At 41.1% G+C, this 16,355-nt stretch overlaps 1 protein-coding gene across 13 annotated transcripts in view; it reads right to left on the reverse strand.

The window, feature by feature from the left end:
* The window catches only part of tns1b (tensin 1b), a 256,725-nt gene that overhangs the window by 45,624 nt on the left and 194,746 nt on the right, over positions 1-16,355 (reverse strand). For 9 of the 13 annotated variants that reach the window (XM_079562814.1, XM_079562813.1, XM_079562809.1 and 6 more), the window contains one exon: positions 15,647-15,767. In XM_079562814.1, coding sequence (XP_079418940.1) covers positions 15,647-15,767 — 121 coding nt within the window. The remainder of the gene's footprint in view (positions 1-15,646; positions 15,768-16,355) is intronic. The other 4 variants (XM_079562808.1, XM_079562806.1, XM_079562812.1 and 1 more) reach the window with 1 other exon arrangement.

Here is a 16,355-nt window from a genome sequence, read left to right on the forward strand (position 1 = left end):
GCAACATTACAGCATGAGCCCAAAGAATAAGATCAGCCTGAACATCCTGAATGACCAGGTTATTCCTCCCTCACTGATGGCACAGCGTATTCCAAGATGACGATGCCAGGATCCAAGGAGCTCACGTTGTGAAAGAGCGGTTCAGGGAGCACCACAGAGTCCAGATCTCAATCGCATTGAGAGTCTTAGGGATGTGCTGGAGAAGGCTTTGCACAGCGGTCACACTCTCCCATCATCAATACAAGATCTTGGTGAAAATTAATACAACACTGGATCTTTTGGCATCAAAGACGCTTATTCAATGTCTCCATTACGAGATCATCTCTTATCTTATTGAAACAAAGCCACAGTGATCGAAGTCCAAGGCGTTTCAACACAATATTAGAGCGTGTGAGCTTTTTTGTGTGTTTTCCTCAATGACAGACGGACTATAATCAAACTACAAACCTTAAAACTCTGAAGCACAATAAGAAAAAAAATGAAATTCCAGCCTAAATGTGGAGACACTACAGGTGAATAGGAATTTTTTTAATGTAGATATATCAATTTGAAACTTTTGCTGTAAATTAGAGACTGACATAAATATGAGTAAAAACTGCATTGCGAGTTTTTGGTCATTTTATGTTTTCACACAAAAATAAATCCTTTAAAGGGATATTTCAGGATTTTTGACATAGGGCCTCATTTCCTAGTTAGTGTTGCTGATTTCTGGAGATATTTTTTTTTGTAATTCATGCAGTTCTTATATTTGAAGAGTTTTGTGGTGTTAGGCTAGTGCAAGGCTAGCGCATTTCTATGGTATCAGCTAGCCTGCATTAAAAACAGTCTGACCCGCTCCACAGAGCACCTGAGGCAAATCACTTATAACACCAGACTAACCATATAAATGTCTGTGTCCATAGAATTATTTTTTGGAATATAACTGACCTGCATCACATGAATGCTCGCATTTTGAGGGACTATTTTCCCGCAGATCACTCCACCGCGGCGTAGCTTATACAACCACGAAGCTGATGCTGCTCAAATATAAGTTATTTTAAATACAAAATGGTTAGTTATATGGTTAGTCTGGTGTTATAAGTGATTTGCCTCAGGTGCTCTGTGGAGCGGGTCAGACTGTTTTTAATGCAGGCTAGCTGATACCATAGAAATGCACTAGCCTTGCACTAGCCTAGCGCCACGAAGCTCTTCAGATATAAGAACTGCTTGAAATACAAAAAAATATCTCCAGAAGTCAGCAACACTCTGGATAAGAAAGAAGTGATCTGTTATCTGAGTGTGTTTTGTACAGTGTCCTCCTCCGTCCCGCACTCGCTCTTATGTAACGGCCTGCTCCGCTCGCTCCGTCCCGCGCTCCGTCCCGGGCCGAGCGTCACACACTGGGGTTTAAATTTAACCCGCGCGGCCTGGCATCCTTCCTGATAAGTTCAAGATTAGCTCAGATCTGAGGTAATGTCACTGCGGCAGGAACAGCTCGATAAACGCCCGCGGACCTTGGATAAAATGTTAGTGACAGATTACAAAAGCCCAGACCAGACTACCCAGAATGCAACAGGAGCATGTTGTCGTCCTAATGCAGGTGTTGACGGGAACTGTGCTGTCGACCATGTTTGACAGAGCTCATTCTCACACAAGAGCTACTGTTAATGCTACTGTTACTGCAACTACTACAACTACTGTACTACTACTACTACTAGTACTACTGTTAATACTACTGTTACTGCAACTACGACAACAACTACTACTACTACTACTAGTACTACTGTCAATACTACTGTTACTGCAACTACGACAACAACTACTACTACTACTACTAGTACTACTGTTAATACTACTGTTAATGCTACTGTTACTGCAACTACTACAACAACTACTACTACTACTACTAGTACTACTGTTAATACTACTGTTACTGCAACTACTACAACAACTACTACTGTTAATACTACTGTTACTGCAACTACTACAACAACTACTACTACTACTACTACTACTAGTACTACTGTTAATACTACTGTTACTGCAACTACGACAACAACTACTACTACTACTACTAGTACTACTGTCAATACTACTGTTACTGCAACTACGACAACAACTACTACTACTACTACTAGTACTACTGTTAATACTACTGTTAATGCTACTGTTACTGCAACTACTACAACAACTACTACTACTACTACTAGTACTACTGTTAATACTACTGTTACTGCAACTACTACAACAACTACTACTGTTAATACTACTGTTACTGCAACTACTACAACAACTACTACTACTACTACTAGTACTACTGTTAATACTACTGTTACTGCAACTACGACAACAACTACTACTACTACTACTGTTAATACTACTGTTAATACTACTGTTACTGCAACTACTACAACAACTTCTAGTACTACTGTTAATACTACTGTTACTGCAACTACTACAACAACTACTACAACAACTACTAGTACTACTGTTAATACTACTGTTACTGCAACTACTACAACAACTACTACAACAACTACTAGTACTACTGTTAATACTACTGTTACTGCAACTACTACAACTACTACTACTACTAGTACTACTGTTAATACTACTGTTAATACTACTGTTGCTGCAACTACTACAACAACTACTACTACTACTAGTACTACTGTTAATACTACTGTTACTGCAACTACTACAACAACTACTACTACTACTAGTACTACTGTTAATACTACTGTTAATACTACTGTTACTGCAACTACTACAACAACTACTACTACTACTAGTACGACTGTCAATACTACTGTTACTGCAACTACTCCTACAACTACTACTAGTACTACTGTTAATACTGCTGTTACTGCAACTACTACTACTACTACTACTGTTAATACTACTGTTACTGCTACTACTACTACTACTACTGTTACTGCAACTGCAACTACTGCAACTGCAACTACTGTTACTGCAACTACTACTACTACTACAACTACTGTTAATACTACTGTTACTGCTACTACTACTACTACTACTACTGTTACTGCAACTGCAACTACTGCTACTGCAACTACTACTACTACTGTTAATACTACTGCTACAGCAACTACAACAACCACCACTGTTACTGCTACTGCAACAACTGCTACTACTACTACTACTACTACTGTTACTTCAACTGTTACTACTAGTATTACCACTACTGCTATTGCTACAACTACTACTACTGTTACTGCAACTACTACTACTACTACTACTGTTAATACTATTGCTCCTGCAACTACAACAGCTACTACTACTGTTACTGCTACCGCAACTGCAACAACTGCTACAACTACAACTACTACTACTGTTACTGCAACTGTTGCTGTTACCACTAGTATTACTACTACTGCTACTGCTACCACTACTACTGCTACAACTACTACTATTACCAGAGTCGGGTAGTACTCAGCTACCTTTAGCCCACGTGTTTGAGAAACATTCTGGAGAAACTGTACTTATTACGTTGCGTAGTTATATAATTCAGTACTTTTTACTTCTACTCGAGTATCATAGTTACGTTACTGGATACTTTTGTACATCTTTGCTGTTTAGTGTTTTACTGCAGAGTCTGTACGAGTCATGAAGGTAAACAAACAGCAGCTTATGAGCTCAAGACATCTGAGTCCTGAAACACTGCAGCACAGAGGAGCTACAGGAAACAAGGAAGGGACAAATGAGGAGGTATCCGGGCAAGACTCACAGCTAAGTCACACAATCCTTGTGGAGCGGAGGGAGCTGCGCAGGAGCTGGGTTAGATACACAATTGGATAATACGTATTAGTAGTTTGTGGGTACATATCGTAATAAGACAAAAGTGTAACCCTAAACCTAAGGGTCTCGTGTCCTACTACATTATGGACTTACAAAGTACTAATACAAGTTATTCCATTATGTATATCACCCATAAGTACAAGTTACTACAGATTATTACACAGTACATTACATTAAATTTAGTATCCAGGTACAAATGAAGCACTTACTTACGCTCAAACGTAAGTAATATTTACTCTTTTACTTGAGTAAATATTTTGGCTGCTCTACCACCTGACTGTTACTACTACAACTACTAATTATACTATGTCTAGTGAATACTATATACCAGTACATATAATTCTACATTGAAAAGCAGTTAAGGAGAGACACAGCAGACAAAACATAAGGCTAGTTTTAACGATATTTTTTAAAGCCACACCGTGTAGAATTTTACCTAAAAAATAAAATTGAAATACAAGCTTTTCTTTCATGACAGATATTTTCAGAATTGAAAAATATCTCAAACAAGCATGTGATTTTGCTGTGAGCGGCTCAGCTCTCCTAAGACATGACATAACTTTGCCGGGAGTGGGTACGTCTCCAGCTCGTTTCCATGGAGATGTGACTAAAGTCAGCAGAATTTGAGATTTAAACAGGTTCGGTCCTCATCCAAATCCATTCTTTGATTACCCACTGCAGTAATAGTCACTATAAAAATGTTTTGCACTGATGGCAACAGTAGAGTCCAAAATGTTACACAGTGTGCCTTTAAGGTTTGCTCCAAAGCATTTTTCATTTGTCAATATCCTGCCTGATTTATCGCGATTGGAACTTTGGAACCCCCCAAAAAACTAGCTTATTCAAAAATAAAATCCCTGAATCCCCTCAGAGTATACCTTTAAACCTGGCTCTATATATAACCAAAATGATCGCCATTTTTACACATGAAGTACCAACTTGCAATACATTTTCCCCTCATATTTATGTTGACAATCTACCACAAAAGTTTCAAATCGATATCTCTACATTAGATTTTTTCCCCCTATTCACCTTCAGCGTCTCGCCTTAAAGTGAATGAATGTGTCTTTCATTGAAAACACTGTCACTGCTCGACTTTATTTCTTCATGTAATTCAGTGAAAACGCAAAATGTATGATCCAGAACTGGTTCCGCTGCACGTTTTGCAGATTTCCAAACATTTCTGGTCAAAAGCTGCCTGTTATGTCCAGTTTACTTTTATCTATGTGATTTTTTTAGAGGATTTTGAGGCATTAAAATGACATTGAAAAGCATCAAACTCGGATTGTTGCCTCCTGAACATATATCTATATCCTACTACAAGTAAATGAGCCCGATATAAACAGCATTCTCAGTCATACCTGTCAGATATGATCAAGTTTGCGACGCCTCTTCAGTTTGGAAACATTAACAGCGTGATCTCATGATGCGGGTAAATAAACGCCTGAATCTCAGCGAGGTCCGGGAGCCTGAAGAGGAGCCGTACTCACATGACAGAGAAGAGTCCGGAGAAAGTCTCTCTTCCCACTGCACGAGAGACAAACAACTGCCTTCACACCAACACTGCCGCCGCTGCTCTGGCGCTCGGAGAGGAGGGAAGACGGGAGCGAGTGTGAGAGGGGGGGGGGGAGAGGGAGGAGAGGGGGGAGGGTTGCTATTGGCAGCAGGGACCGTCCCGAGGTGGGCACGCTCCTATTAAAAGCCCTGCGCCTTATTTTTTCCACTTTTCAAACCCCCGAGAAATGCAACTTTTAAATCGTCTAGTCGTGGCTCGGACTCTTTCCTCACTCTCCCAACGCATTCCTCACATCCCGAGTCTTGGTGGGGGAGAGTTTCTGAGCAGCTTTTACGGAGCAAAGCTGTGAAATATCCAGAACCAGGCTAATTGTTGTTAGCGTTAAGTGCTACTTCAGGCAGTTCACTCTCTAATACAAATCAAAATCAGTTTGAAAACAGGAAACATTTGGCTGGTTTGGTTGTTTTTTCATATTGAACTATTGCGGTTTATTTACATCAAGATGGATAGAGTGCATAAAGTGTTGAGAATACTTTTTGTAGTAACAGGACACTAAATACTTGCCTTAAAGGGACAATACAGAGTTTAAAAATGTTAAAATTAAGTCTTTTACAGACCTGTTCACCACAACTGACTCTAAAATCCTGCACCGTCGCTCAAAAAGGTGTTACTTCAGGTCCGAAGTGCCGTCATGCACGAGCTTAATATAGAAGTTGCAGTTACACGCATGACCTGAGGTGGCAGTAGTGACTATAAAATGGCTAACTTGCATCTAACCCCTTTAAGATGTGTTTCTGTAACATGTTCCGTTACTTCATCCAATGAGAGTATTGCATTCTGAATATTTACAATACTTTCACACTGAGTTTGCAATATATGAGTGCACTGCTCTATAGATACAGACGGCATCTCGTCATAGAAAGGGGCGTGGCTTCGCCGAGGGGGAAAAATATCCCTTTTTTTTTTTTTGGCCGTTTTCTGAAATATAAACCTATTTATCACATACAAATAAAGTCAAGTGTAAATCGGGTCCATATGGATGTTTAGTCACATCAGATTGTTCAGTAGAAGCGAAAAAAACGTCCGTCGAAGGTAGCGTTAGCACGATGCTAACATGTAGCATCAAGTTAGCATTCTCCGTTATTTATGTATTTATGCGCTGTTGAACCACTTTGCTCCTCCCCATGTCTTTGTATATATATTTAGCAGAAAACAATATCAATAATTCTTCATTTGTTAAAGTAGTTTTTGAATAATTAGAGAAAGTTTAGATTTTTCTCCAAATTGTTTTCCCCCTGAACTGTTTTCAAACTCGACCAAAGATGGGCGATTCCAGAGATGCCGTCTGTATCAGATGCCGTCACTATGTGGTCTGTCCACACTCATATCTGCTGCCAACACCTACTGCATCTGGAAATACATTCACACTGTTGTTCTGTGTCAAACTGTTTCTGTTTTTTATCACATTTTATTTGAATCTACTTTGTGCCCTTATAGTTTCATACGTTTCATTTTGCCTGATATCTCTGAAGAAAATTCCGAGCTGAACCTGTTCACTAACAATGGCAATAAAACCAATTCTGATTCTGTATAAAATTAGAAATATTCACTCTAATCACAACCTGTGATTAACTTATTTACCACTATTTAGAAAATGAAAAAGGAACCTGGAGCTCGGGAGCTTTGTTGGTAAAGCTGCCTCAGGGGAAACATTACTGTGGGAAGTACGGGACACTGAGCTCTATCCTCTTCTTCTTACTGCAGACCTTGTCTTATTATGATTTATTTTATCTGCAGTCTGTTCATTACTATTGACATGGTGTCTCCTGTCCTACCCCCCCTCAGGAGTGCCTAGATCGAATGGAGGAACCCGGCAAGAGGAACTGAAGCTCCAACAAGGACTGGACGTTCTGCGATCTCCCATCAGCCCTGGGTCTACAGCCTGTCCGTCCATGGGAGTGGATCTCTCCTTCTGCGGTTCTCCCCGAGGTTTCTCTTTTCTTCCCCTGGGTTTTTGAGTTGCCGTGCTGGAGAGTCTAAGGACGGGGGACACCCGATTGTCGCCACCTGCTGCCCACACTTATTTGGACATTACGTTTGCCTGGATACTTCATTCAGAACTTTACATCGTCTTATTTACTGTCGTTTTCCTGCCTTATTGTTCGGTGCAGCTGTGAGGAAACTCCTGTCGTGATATTGGGCTATACAAAAACCATTGATTGATTGGCATGAACCTTTATTTTTACTTGGGGAAAAGCACATTATTGATTATTGGGAAGCAAGGCAGCACTGAATGTGCCGTAGCATCAGCCTTTAAGAGATGGCTGCCCCAGAGCGACACACAGCTATTTGAACCTTTTCTTTCTTTTTAGGAAAGTAGCGACTTCAGCTTCGATTCCAGCACATTCTCTGGTGTTGCTTCTGCAATGTCAAAAGATCCAGTATTGAGATCCTGTATTGATGATGGGAGAGTTAAGATCCGGACTCGTTCACACTGTGAGCCCCATGAATCCTGGCATTGTCATCTTGGAATATGAAATGGGAGAAGAAACCCGTTGATGGAATAACCTGGTCATTTGGGACGTTCATGTCGTCAGCTGATCTCATTCTTTGTGCTCATAGTGCACTCTCCAAATGAAAGACTTCAGGCTGGATAGTATTGTAAATGTGAAGGGTCTGCGTGGAAGGAGTTGGTAAAAAGTCAAGCCCAAACATATTTCTGTCTGTGTGTCAATGGGCTCGTCTCTGGGGGATCTGAGAAATGCAGCGGTTACGTGGAGGAATCTGACTGTAAACAACCACACCGTATTTTTAACTGTGGCTAAAGCTAAACTCAGGCACAAAACAACGCGAGTGACATTTGTCAAACTTAGGAAACTTTCAACGGGAGCGGACGGGCCACTCGGGACCAGTTTGTTTGGGGTGGGGCCTTTCAAGTGCCTTTAGGAGAAACCGCCCGAGGAATAGACCGACAGGAGGCGCTGTGGAGCCGCGCTTACGCCAGTTAGTGCAGAGCGAGAAATACTTTCTGCCAAGTTTTTACACCCCTCTTTCTCAGTGTTTCGAAACAAGAGAAGCATCGTGTCATAAGACTCCCAGAATGGAGGCAGCTGTTGCCAATAAACTGGATTTGTTTTGCTAAACATTTATCTCAACATTAAGTTGCCATTCAGACAAGTTGTCTCCAACTGATACATTCCACTCAAAAAACCTACCAGAAACCCCCAAAAACCTGGAATAAAATTGTTCCCGAAGTATCATAGGGACCCCCGGGATGGAGAGTAAAGGCGCTAGGCTAACCCCCCATACAGCCCAGTCCCGTCGCCAGACGTCAGTCTTAAGGGGGGCATATGAAATCCACAAGGGGCACAATTACTATTAGCATACAGTACATATTTTTCATATGCTGTTTGCGTAACTCTGGCTCACACTCATCATTACATTAAACATAATCAGCAGCAAATATGACCAGACCAAATACAGCTGTAACGTCAGTCCTCGTGGTGGAAACATCAGTACAGTTGCAGGTGCGTTTCTATGCGTTAAACCTCCTCAACACATCCTTCCACTCAGACTTGAACTTATGAGTGAGGTCCTTTTCAAAAGCAGCTGAATGAGCTGTGTACTGCGCCGATGCGACCAAAACACGTTTTTGAGTGTGGAAAACTATCGGACTCTAGGGCTGTAGAGTGAGCGCCACAGGGAAAGTGTCTGCGACAGAAGACGCTGAGCTGACTCCAGCGCCATGAGGACCGTTAATAAGCCTCTATCATTATCACCTATATTGTGTTTTGTGTCCAGACAACACGGGAGCCGTGAGGGTTTCAGCGGAGGAAATAGCTACTTGTTGTGGAGTTTGGGCTGGGAAGTTGCATAGTGCACCTTTAAAGAGAGACTTCTTGATCTAAAAGAACCTTCTTTTTGAATTATCCCCTAACTTGATAAAAAACTTTCCACATTGCTACAGATAGAGGTCAATGCTTTGCAGAAATGAGCACAGTTTTCCCGCTTCAGTGTTGCCGAACTTTACCCTGTCATCTGCACAAATCTGATACATGTCGTTTGTTTCTTTTCAGTGCGACAGAGATCGCTTCGAATGACATCACGTTCAAAAAATGTGGCTGGGAAAATTGCATCACTGAATGGGAGCCTTGTCACATCATACGGTATATCAAGGCCACTTCCATTAGCTCTACAGTAAAGACCATTCATCCTGTTGTGGTAGCCTCCAGGAGGGTTCGAAGAGTCTCCCAGAGCCATCGCCTTCTGCTGCGGCTGTGGGAAGTTGTGCAAGGTGCCATCATCATCATCATCATCATCATCGCGCCAAAGCCTCAAAACAGAATGCTGCATCCATGTTTCCCCCGCACAAAAACACGTCTGTAATTTTAGCCCCTGACTACGCCGCCGTCCCTCGGAAAAATGTCCAAAACTCCACAAGAATCCCATTGTGCGGAGAGGACGTCCCTCTCCGATTGTCAGGCCGCTGTGAAAGAAGCTTGTTACCGTTTTAGATCTACGAGTGCGGCTCCGAATAGCGCGGCCCGGTCTCCTGGAAACTTAAATTTATATCGAGGGCGTCTTTGAGGGGACTTGGCTCATCGTGAAAGGAGAGGACGTAAATATCGGCCGAAGGGAAGGCTGTGGTCGGATTAGAGTTATCGAGCGGCGCGAGAGTCCGGGAGGGTTAGGAGTAAAAGTACAAGACAAGTACAAACGTATATTACATAGATTCAATTCTACAAGTACTTTAGTCTGTGTTTCTAGTTACAACCTCTTCAATAACAGCAGTGGCAAAATATTTACCCAAAATCGTAACCCATCTCCACCCAGTGTCATAATGTTCTTTTGTCACTAATGTGAACTAACGGAATTCTGTATGAACTGCTCACTCTCTTCTGTCAGATCAGGCAACGGAAATGTTTTAATATCAAAGTCCTGCCTGATTTATGAAGCTTTGAACCCCCCAAAAAATAAGCAGCAATTTGAGCTTTTACAGATATTTTCACTCAAATCAAGATCAAGAAGAAGACAAGACCCCAAATCCCCTCTGAACAAATGTCTGTGACTAATATATGAACAAAATAAAACCATGGCTCAGTTTCATCTTCCTTTTTAATCTGAAATGAAAAAAAAAAGTACCCCCTGATAACATGTATGTGAATGAGAGCTTGAAAAACGTGCTGCCGGGAGAGGATTGTCAACGGTGCAGCAACGGTGACTTGGAGATACTTCAGAGCCGGTGCTGGCCCTTCTGGGGCCCTAGGCAAAAATCCACACGGGGGCCCTACAGTAGCATCCCATGGTTATTCAACGAAGATCGAATCCATTTACGGTCAAAACGGTTCCACTGTGCAGTAGTGCAGGGCAGAAGTGGAACATAATGACCTCAATTCAGGCCCCGTCCCCCTGTGTGAGAACCACTAACCACTAAGCCACTGCGAGACTGGGATTTCCCAACTTTTTAAAATGGTAAATAGCAAATAGTCCCATTCTGTCGCCTCTGGTCCCTGACCCACAGTTTGGGAACCGCTGATTTAAAACTAACTGAAACCTGCACGACGGTTATATCTGTCTGACCACTGAGAATTAGCCTGTCAGTCGCCCAACTCGTTTTAGACTGTGCACATTCAGAGAACCAGAGTTACTGTAAGTAACTGCATGCATGAGAACCGTGTGGATTCAACTCAAATAGGCCCGTAACAATGCATAAATTAATCAGGGAAACAATCCGTAGTTTGACTGAGATGCGGGGCCCTTGTGGCTGCGGGGGCCCTACGCAACTTGCATAATTTGCCTATAGCAGGGGTGCCCAGAGTGGGGCCCGCGGGCCAAATTTGCCAGAGAGTGACCTACTTTTGCGCTGCTTGTGGTTAATACTAACTCTCTTCCATTCATTCTCAATGGTAAATATGGATGCAGTACACTTTTTGACCATGAACGTCAAATTGGGGGCGCTGTTTCACTCCTTTCGAAAAGTTAAGGAAACACTGTTGTGGTGTCTTGGTATTTATCAATTACAGAGCGTTGTAGCATCAACTTTCACATTTTTTTCAACTTTTATTGCAAAGGTTGTTGACATCGACAACAGTATATGTTAAAAATTGACTTATAAAAGAATTGATCCTGAACTGACACTTTCAAAATAATCTAATGTGGCATCTTTGAGTTAACAAATGAGGTAAAGTTACTGAGGTACTGTAGATACAGGTGTTTGTTTGTTTGTTTTTGCACTAAAATGCTACAAATGTTGATTTTGTTCTACTAAACTTAGGCTTTTGCCAGAGTTAGCATTCGTTTTAATATAGCATGTTATTTGCATAGATAGAATAAAATGCAAATGTAGGCTATCGAAAAAATAAAAAGTAAATAAAATAAAGTAACTTTATAATTTGCAGTTATATGTGTTTCATGCTTGACATCGCCGTGTTTGGCCCGCGACTCACAGGCACTTTTTCATTTTGGCCCTCAGAGACAAAATGTTTGGGCACCCCTGGTCTATAGGAAAAACCGGCTCTGGATACTTACTACTAACTACTACTTATAACTAAAACTACTTCGACTCCTCTTAAAGTAGAGAAAACGTTCAAAGTGCAAGACAAGCCAAGGAGGATGATTAGTGCCATGTGACGCTCGCTGATAGCTGAGCCGAAGGGATTTGTAGTTTTTTAGTGGGAGGGATTTGTAGTTTTAGTGACTCCTCTGATGTTGAAAAGGTCGGAGGTCAAGTCCCCTTTTATCGTGCTCGTAAACGGGAGCGCGGGTTAAAGAGCTTCTGTTTCAGCGTGGGCCGAGTATTTACGGACGACACCCCCGTTTAAATATATCTATATGAGGCTTGTGTCAGCGCCGCTATGTGACTCCTGCGCCGCCAAATACCTCCGTCAGATTACAGGCGTGACGCGGCGGCAGAGGTCACCGAGCCTGTGCACAATGTGTTAGAGACTTTCTTCGTTCGGTTTGTGGTTTTAGCAGAATGTGTCTCTTTCGACGCAAAGCAGCTTCTGTGAGGACATTCAGTTCAAGCCACGACAGTAACGACGTCCAATAAAAACAAGATTTAACGTTTACTGCAGCCACAGAGGGAAAACATGGACACATTTTTCATTCTTGCAAACTCCTCTGTAATGTGATGTCTAATGGGACGGAGAATTAAGAATCTGTCATTACAAGAAAAACTACAAAAGTCACAGCCGTCTATTGTTGATTTAGTAACAGCGTTTAAACAGGCAGAAGGAAATCTAACTGAAAATTACTCTTAACGCCACAAACGCAGAAAACAATCTGCACATATTTCATTTCTTAAGATTTGCAAATATTTCATCCAACAGAGGAAAGAGAATTGAACAAAAAAGTTTTCAATTTCAGCCAAAACAGCAGTTGGACACGTTTTTAAAGCATCACTTGGTATTTTCTATGACGGGCAAAATTGTTCAGCAATGTCATAATTCCAATCCAATTTGATTCTTTCAAGGCCTTGATTTCAGCTAAATTTATTTAAAGACCCGCAAACACCCTGTGTCATGAAACTCCATATAAAATACACATAAAATCCCCCCAAATTATTGAGGGGTTGGTCATTGTGGAACGATTGAGTTGATTAAATGAGTTACCGTGGGAAGAAAAAGTGAGTACATGTTTGGAATTTCTTTCATTTCTGCCTAAATCAGTCACTAAATGTGGGCTGGTCTTCATCAACATCATAAGAATGATTAAACAGTGTCTGAATAAACTAAAACCACTCAAATATTTACATTTGATCATATTTTTATTGGTCATAATATGTAAACATTCACAGGACAGCGTGGAATAAGTAAGTACACCCCCTGAGTCTCACTGAACTGCAGCAGCTTTGTTATTGCTGCAAAAGACGGATCGGCAGATATTTAATACAGGGGTTCACTTACTTATTCACATATGTTGTGAATGTCTCAGGTTTGACAGTAAAATATCTTTGAAAATGTTTTTTTCTATTGATGATAGCAGGTTGTCCAGGCCCCACACCATGATGCTCCCAAACTATTCAAATTTGGGTTAATCAGTCCACTGTATATTTTTCCAGTAGTGCCGTGGAGCATCCAAGAGCTCTTTCACAAACCAAAGTTGAATAGTTTGGGAGGAACACACAACGTCATGTGTGGAGGACAAATGGAACATCTAAACCTCTCCTCACTGTGAAGTCCGGAGCAGGAGCATCAGGGTGTGGGGCTGTTTTGTTTCCTCAGGGCCTGGACAACGTGATATCACCAACAGAAAAATATTTTTCAAAGATATTTTGCAAGAAAAACCTTCACAACAGTGTGGAATAAGTAAGTGAACCCCTGTATTAAACAGCTGGCTGACTCAGGGGGTGCACTTACTTATTCCTCCCTGTCCTGTGAATGTTTACATGTTATAGCCATTAAAATGTGATCAAATGTAAATGTTTGGCTGGTATCAGTTTTCGCAGACACTGTTTAATCGTTCTTATGATTTCAGGAAGATCAGATCACATTTAGTGACTAATTTAGGCAGAAATGTGATCAGTTCCAAACATGTACTTACTTTTTCTTCCCACTGTATATAAAAAAAAGGTAGAGCAAATATAAAGTTGTTTTTGGGCGTGTATGATGGAGATGTTTAGAGGAAAATGCAAGTCTCCAATATAAAAGATATGAAAGCAAAAGATTCTGTAGAAATTCCAAACCCAAGCCACATCACAGTCAAAATGATTATAGATGGAAAAAACAAATCAAGCAAAATATCCAAGAAAGTTCATAGGAAATATCACGCATTAATCAAGACGGTTGCCATTTTAAGTCATATTTCTCGTCCATCTGTCGCCTCTGCTTCAGTGATGACGTAACTCCTTTACGCGTGAACTTCAGTGAACTTCCCCCTGACCACAGCCTGACCCCGTGTGGACCCTCCTCAGACCTGAACAAGGCCCAGTCCAGACCCAGTCCAGACCGGAGTCACGCACGGCGAACAAAGACGGCCTTATAGCACCGCGGCTGCACGTGAACAGTTATGTGTTCAGAAAGTTTCACAGGGAAGGAAACACTTTTCTGTTACTGAACAGCTCGGATTTTTACAGCACACCACAAGAAACTCGTCATTTTCCAATACATTTAGATTTAACGCTATTTCTAATGACATTTAAGTCCTTGATTTTGGCGACATTTATTTAGTGACTTCTTAACCCCCACCTGAGCTGAGCACATTTTCTCCAGTTTAAAAAGTGTCAAAATAGCGACAAAAACGAGACGAAAATGTGGATGAAAAAGTCACAAAAACCCAACAAAAAAGCCACGAAAGTGCAACAGAAGAGAAAGAAAAAGTGATGAAAAAGTGATGGAAAAGATATGAAAAAGAGACGAAAAAGAGACGAAAAAGAGACAAAAAAGAGAAAGAAAAAGTGATGAAAAAGAGACGAAAAAGAGAAGAAAAAGTGATGAAAAAGTGACAAAAAAGAGACGAAAAAGAGAAGAAAAAGTGATGAAAAAGTGATGAAAAAGACGAAAAAGAGAAGAAAAAGTGAAGGAAAAAGTGACAAAAGAGAGACGAAAAAGAGAAGAAAAAGTGATGAAAAAGTGATGAAAAAGACGAAAAAGAGAAGAAAAAGTGAAGGAAAAAGTGATGAAAAAGAGACAAAAAAGAGTAGAAAAAGAGAAGAAAAAGTGATGAAAAAGTGATGAAAAAGTGATGAAAAAGACAAAAAATAGAAGAAAAAGTGAAGGAAAAAGTGATGAAAAAGAGATGAAAAAGTGATGAAAAAGTGATGAAAACTTGACGAAAACTTATGAAAAAGAGATGAAAACGAGATGAAAAAGACATAAAAGTGATGAAAAAGAGACAAAAAAGTAATGAAAAAGTGATGAAAATCTGACAAAAAAGTGACTCAACAGTGATGAAAAAGTGACAAAATGCGTGGAGAAAGCACAATAAAAACGTGGCAAAAAATGTGGCGAAAGCGCGGCGACAATGCGAGGAAAAAGATCCTTCTCGATCAGTTTTGCAGGATTTATCTTTCTGATGAGGCTAAGACCAGAGTAGCGCCTCTTATCTTTCAGATGAGGTGTTACTCTGGTCTTGGCTAAAGCTGAACTGGAGAAAATGCGCGTGGTAAAGACGCAGGAAGAAGAATCGAACTCGTGACTCTCTTTCTGCTCTCTCTGCTGCGCCGCAATTAACGATTCCACCACCAGAGGCCGACAGAATCAACAACTCATCGAGCCTCTTTCCTGAGACCTCGTCCTGCAGCTTCTGTCCCCGTAAAAACAAACAGCGACTACGAAAGAGCGTAGAAGAAGTGGACACAGAAGAGGACACGGTGTAAGTTGGGCGGCTCACCGTCGGCGGCGCCCTCGCAGCCCTGGTTGAAGTTCTCGTACGAGTCCCATCGGATCAGCGGGTCCTGGGTGTTGTAGTCCACGGACACGGTGGGCCCGTTCTCCAGGTCCTGCATGCCTAGACCCGCACCACGAAAAACACACAGAAAAAACGTTAGCATCCTGAGTCCCTATACATGTGTTCTTCTGCTAGGAAGTGATAAAGTGTAAAGTAAAGTGTGTTTCAAGAAATTTAATACAATTCTGTGCTTTCTGCATCATTAACACAGAAGGTTTAGCATTTAGCTCAGAGCCCAATTTAACTTGTACGTTTTTATCTATTTAATGGTTGCTTAAATAGAAAACCTCTTGAACATTCAGCCTATGTTACTTTTGTTACCCTGACAAAACAAGAGAAAGAAATAGAAGAAAAGAAATAACAGGCAAAAGAATGTTAATATTAGCCCAATCTATATGAAGTGATATCCCCCCTGATCTGTTGTCTCATGAATTCACTATAATCACAAAAGAGTTCCTAAACGTATGGACTGATCAGATGATTCTTACGATCAATGCTAATGCTAACCTGGCTTTGACATCATCTAAATGTGGTCGAAGGCGAGACAACGGCTGAAAACATCTGGATCTTTCCTAATTATGTGCTAAATGGTGGCTATATGCTAACAGGTATAGGAAAAATACACTGAACAGGCTAACAGATGGCGCTAAAG

Source organism: Gobius niger, assembly GCF_951799975.1.
Source record: "Gobius niger genome assembly, chromosome: 9".
NCBI lineage: Eukaryota > Metazoa > Chordata > Actinopteri > Gobiiformes > Gobiidae > Gobius > Gobius niger.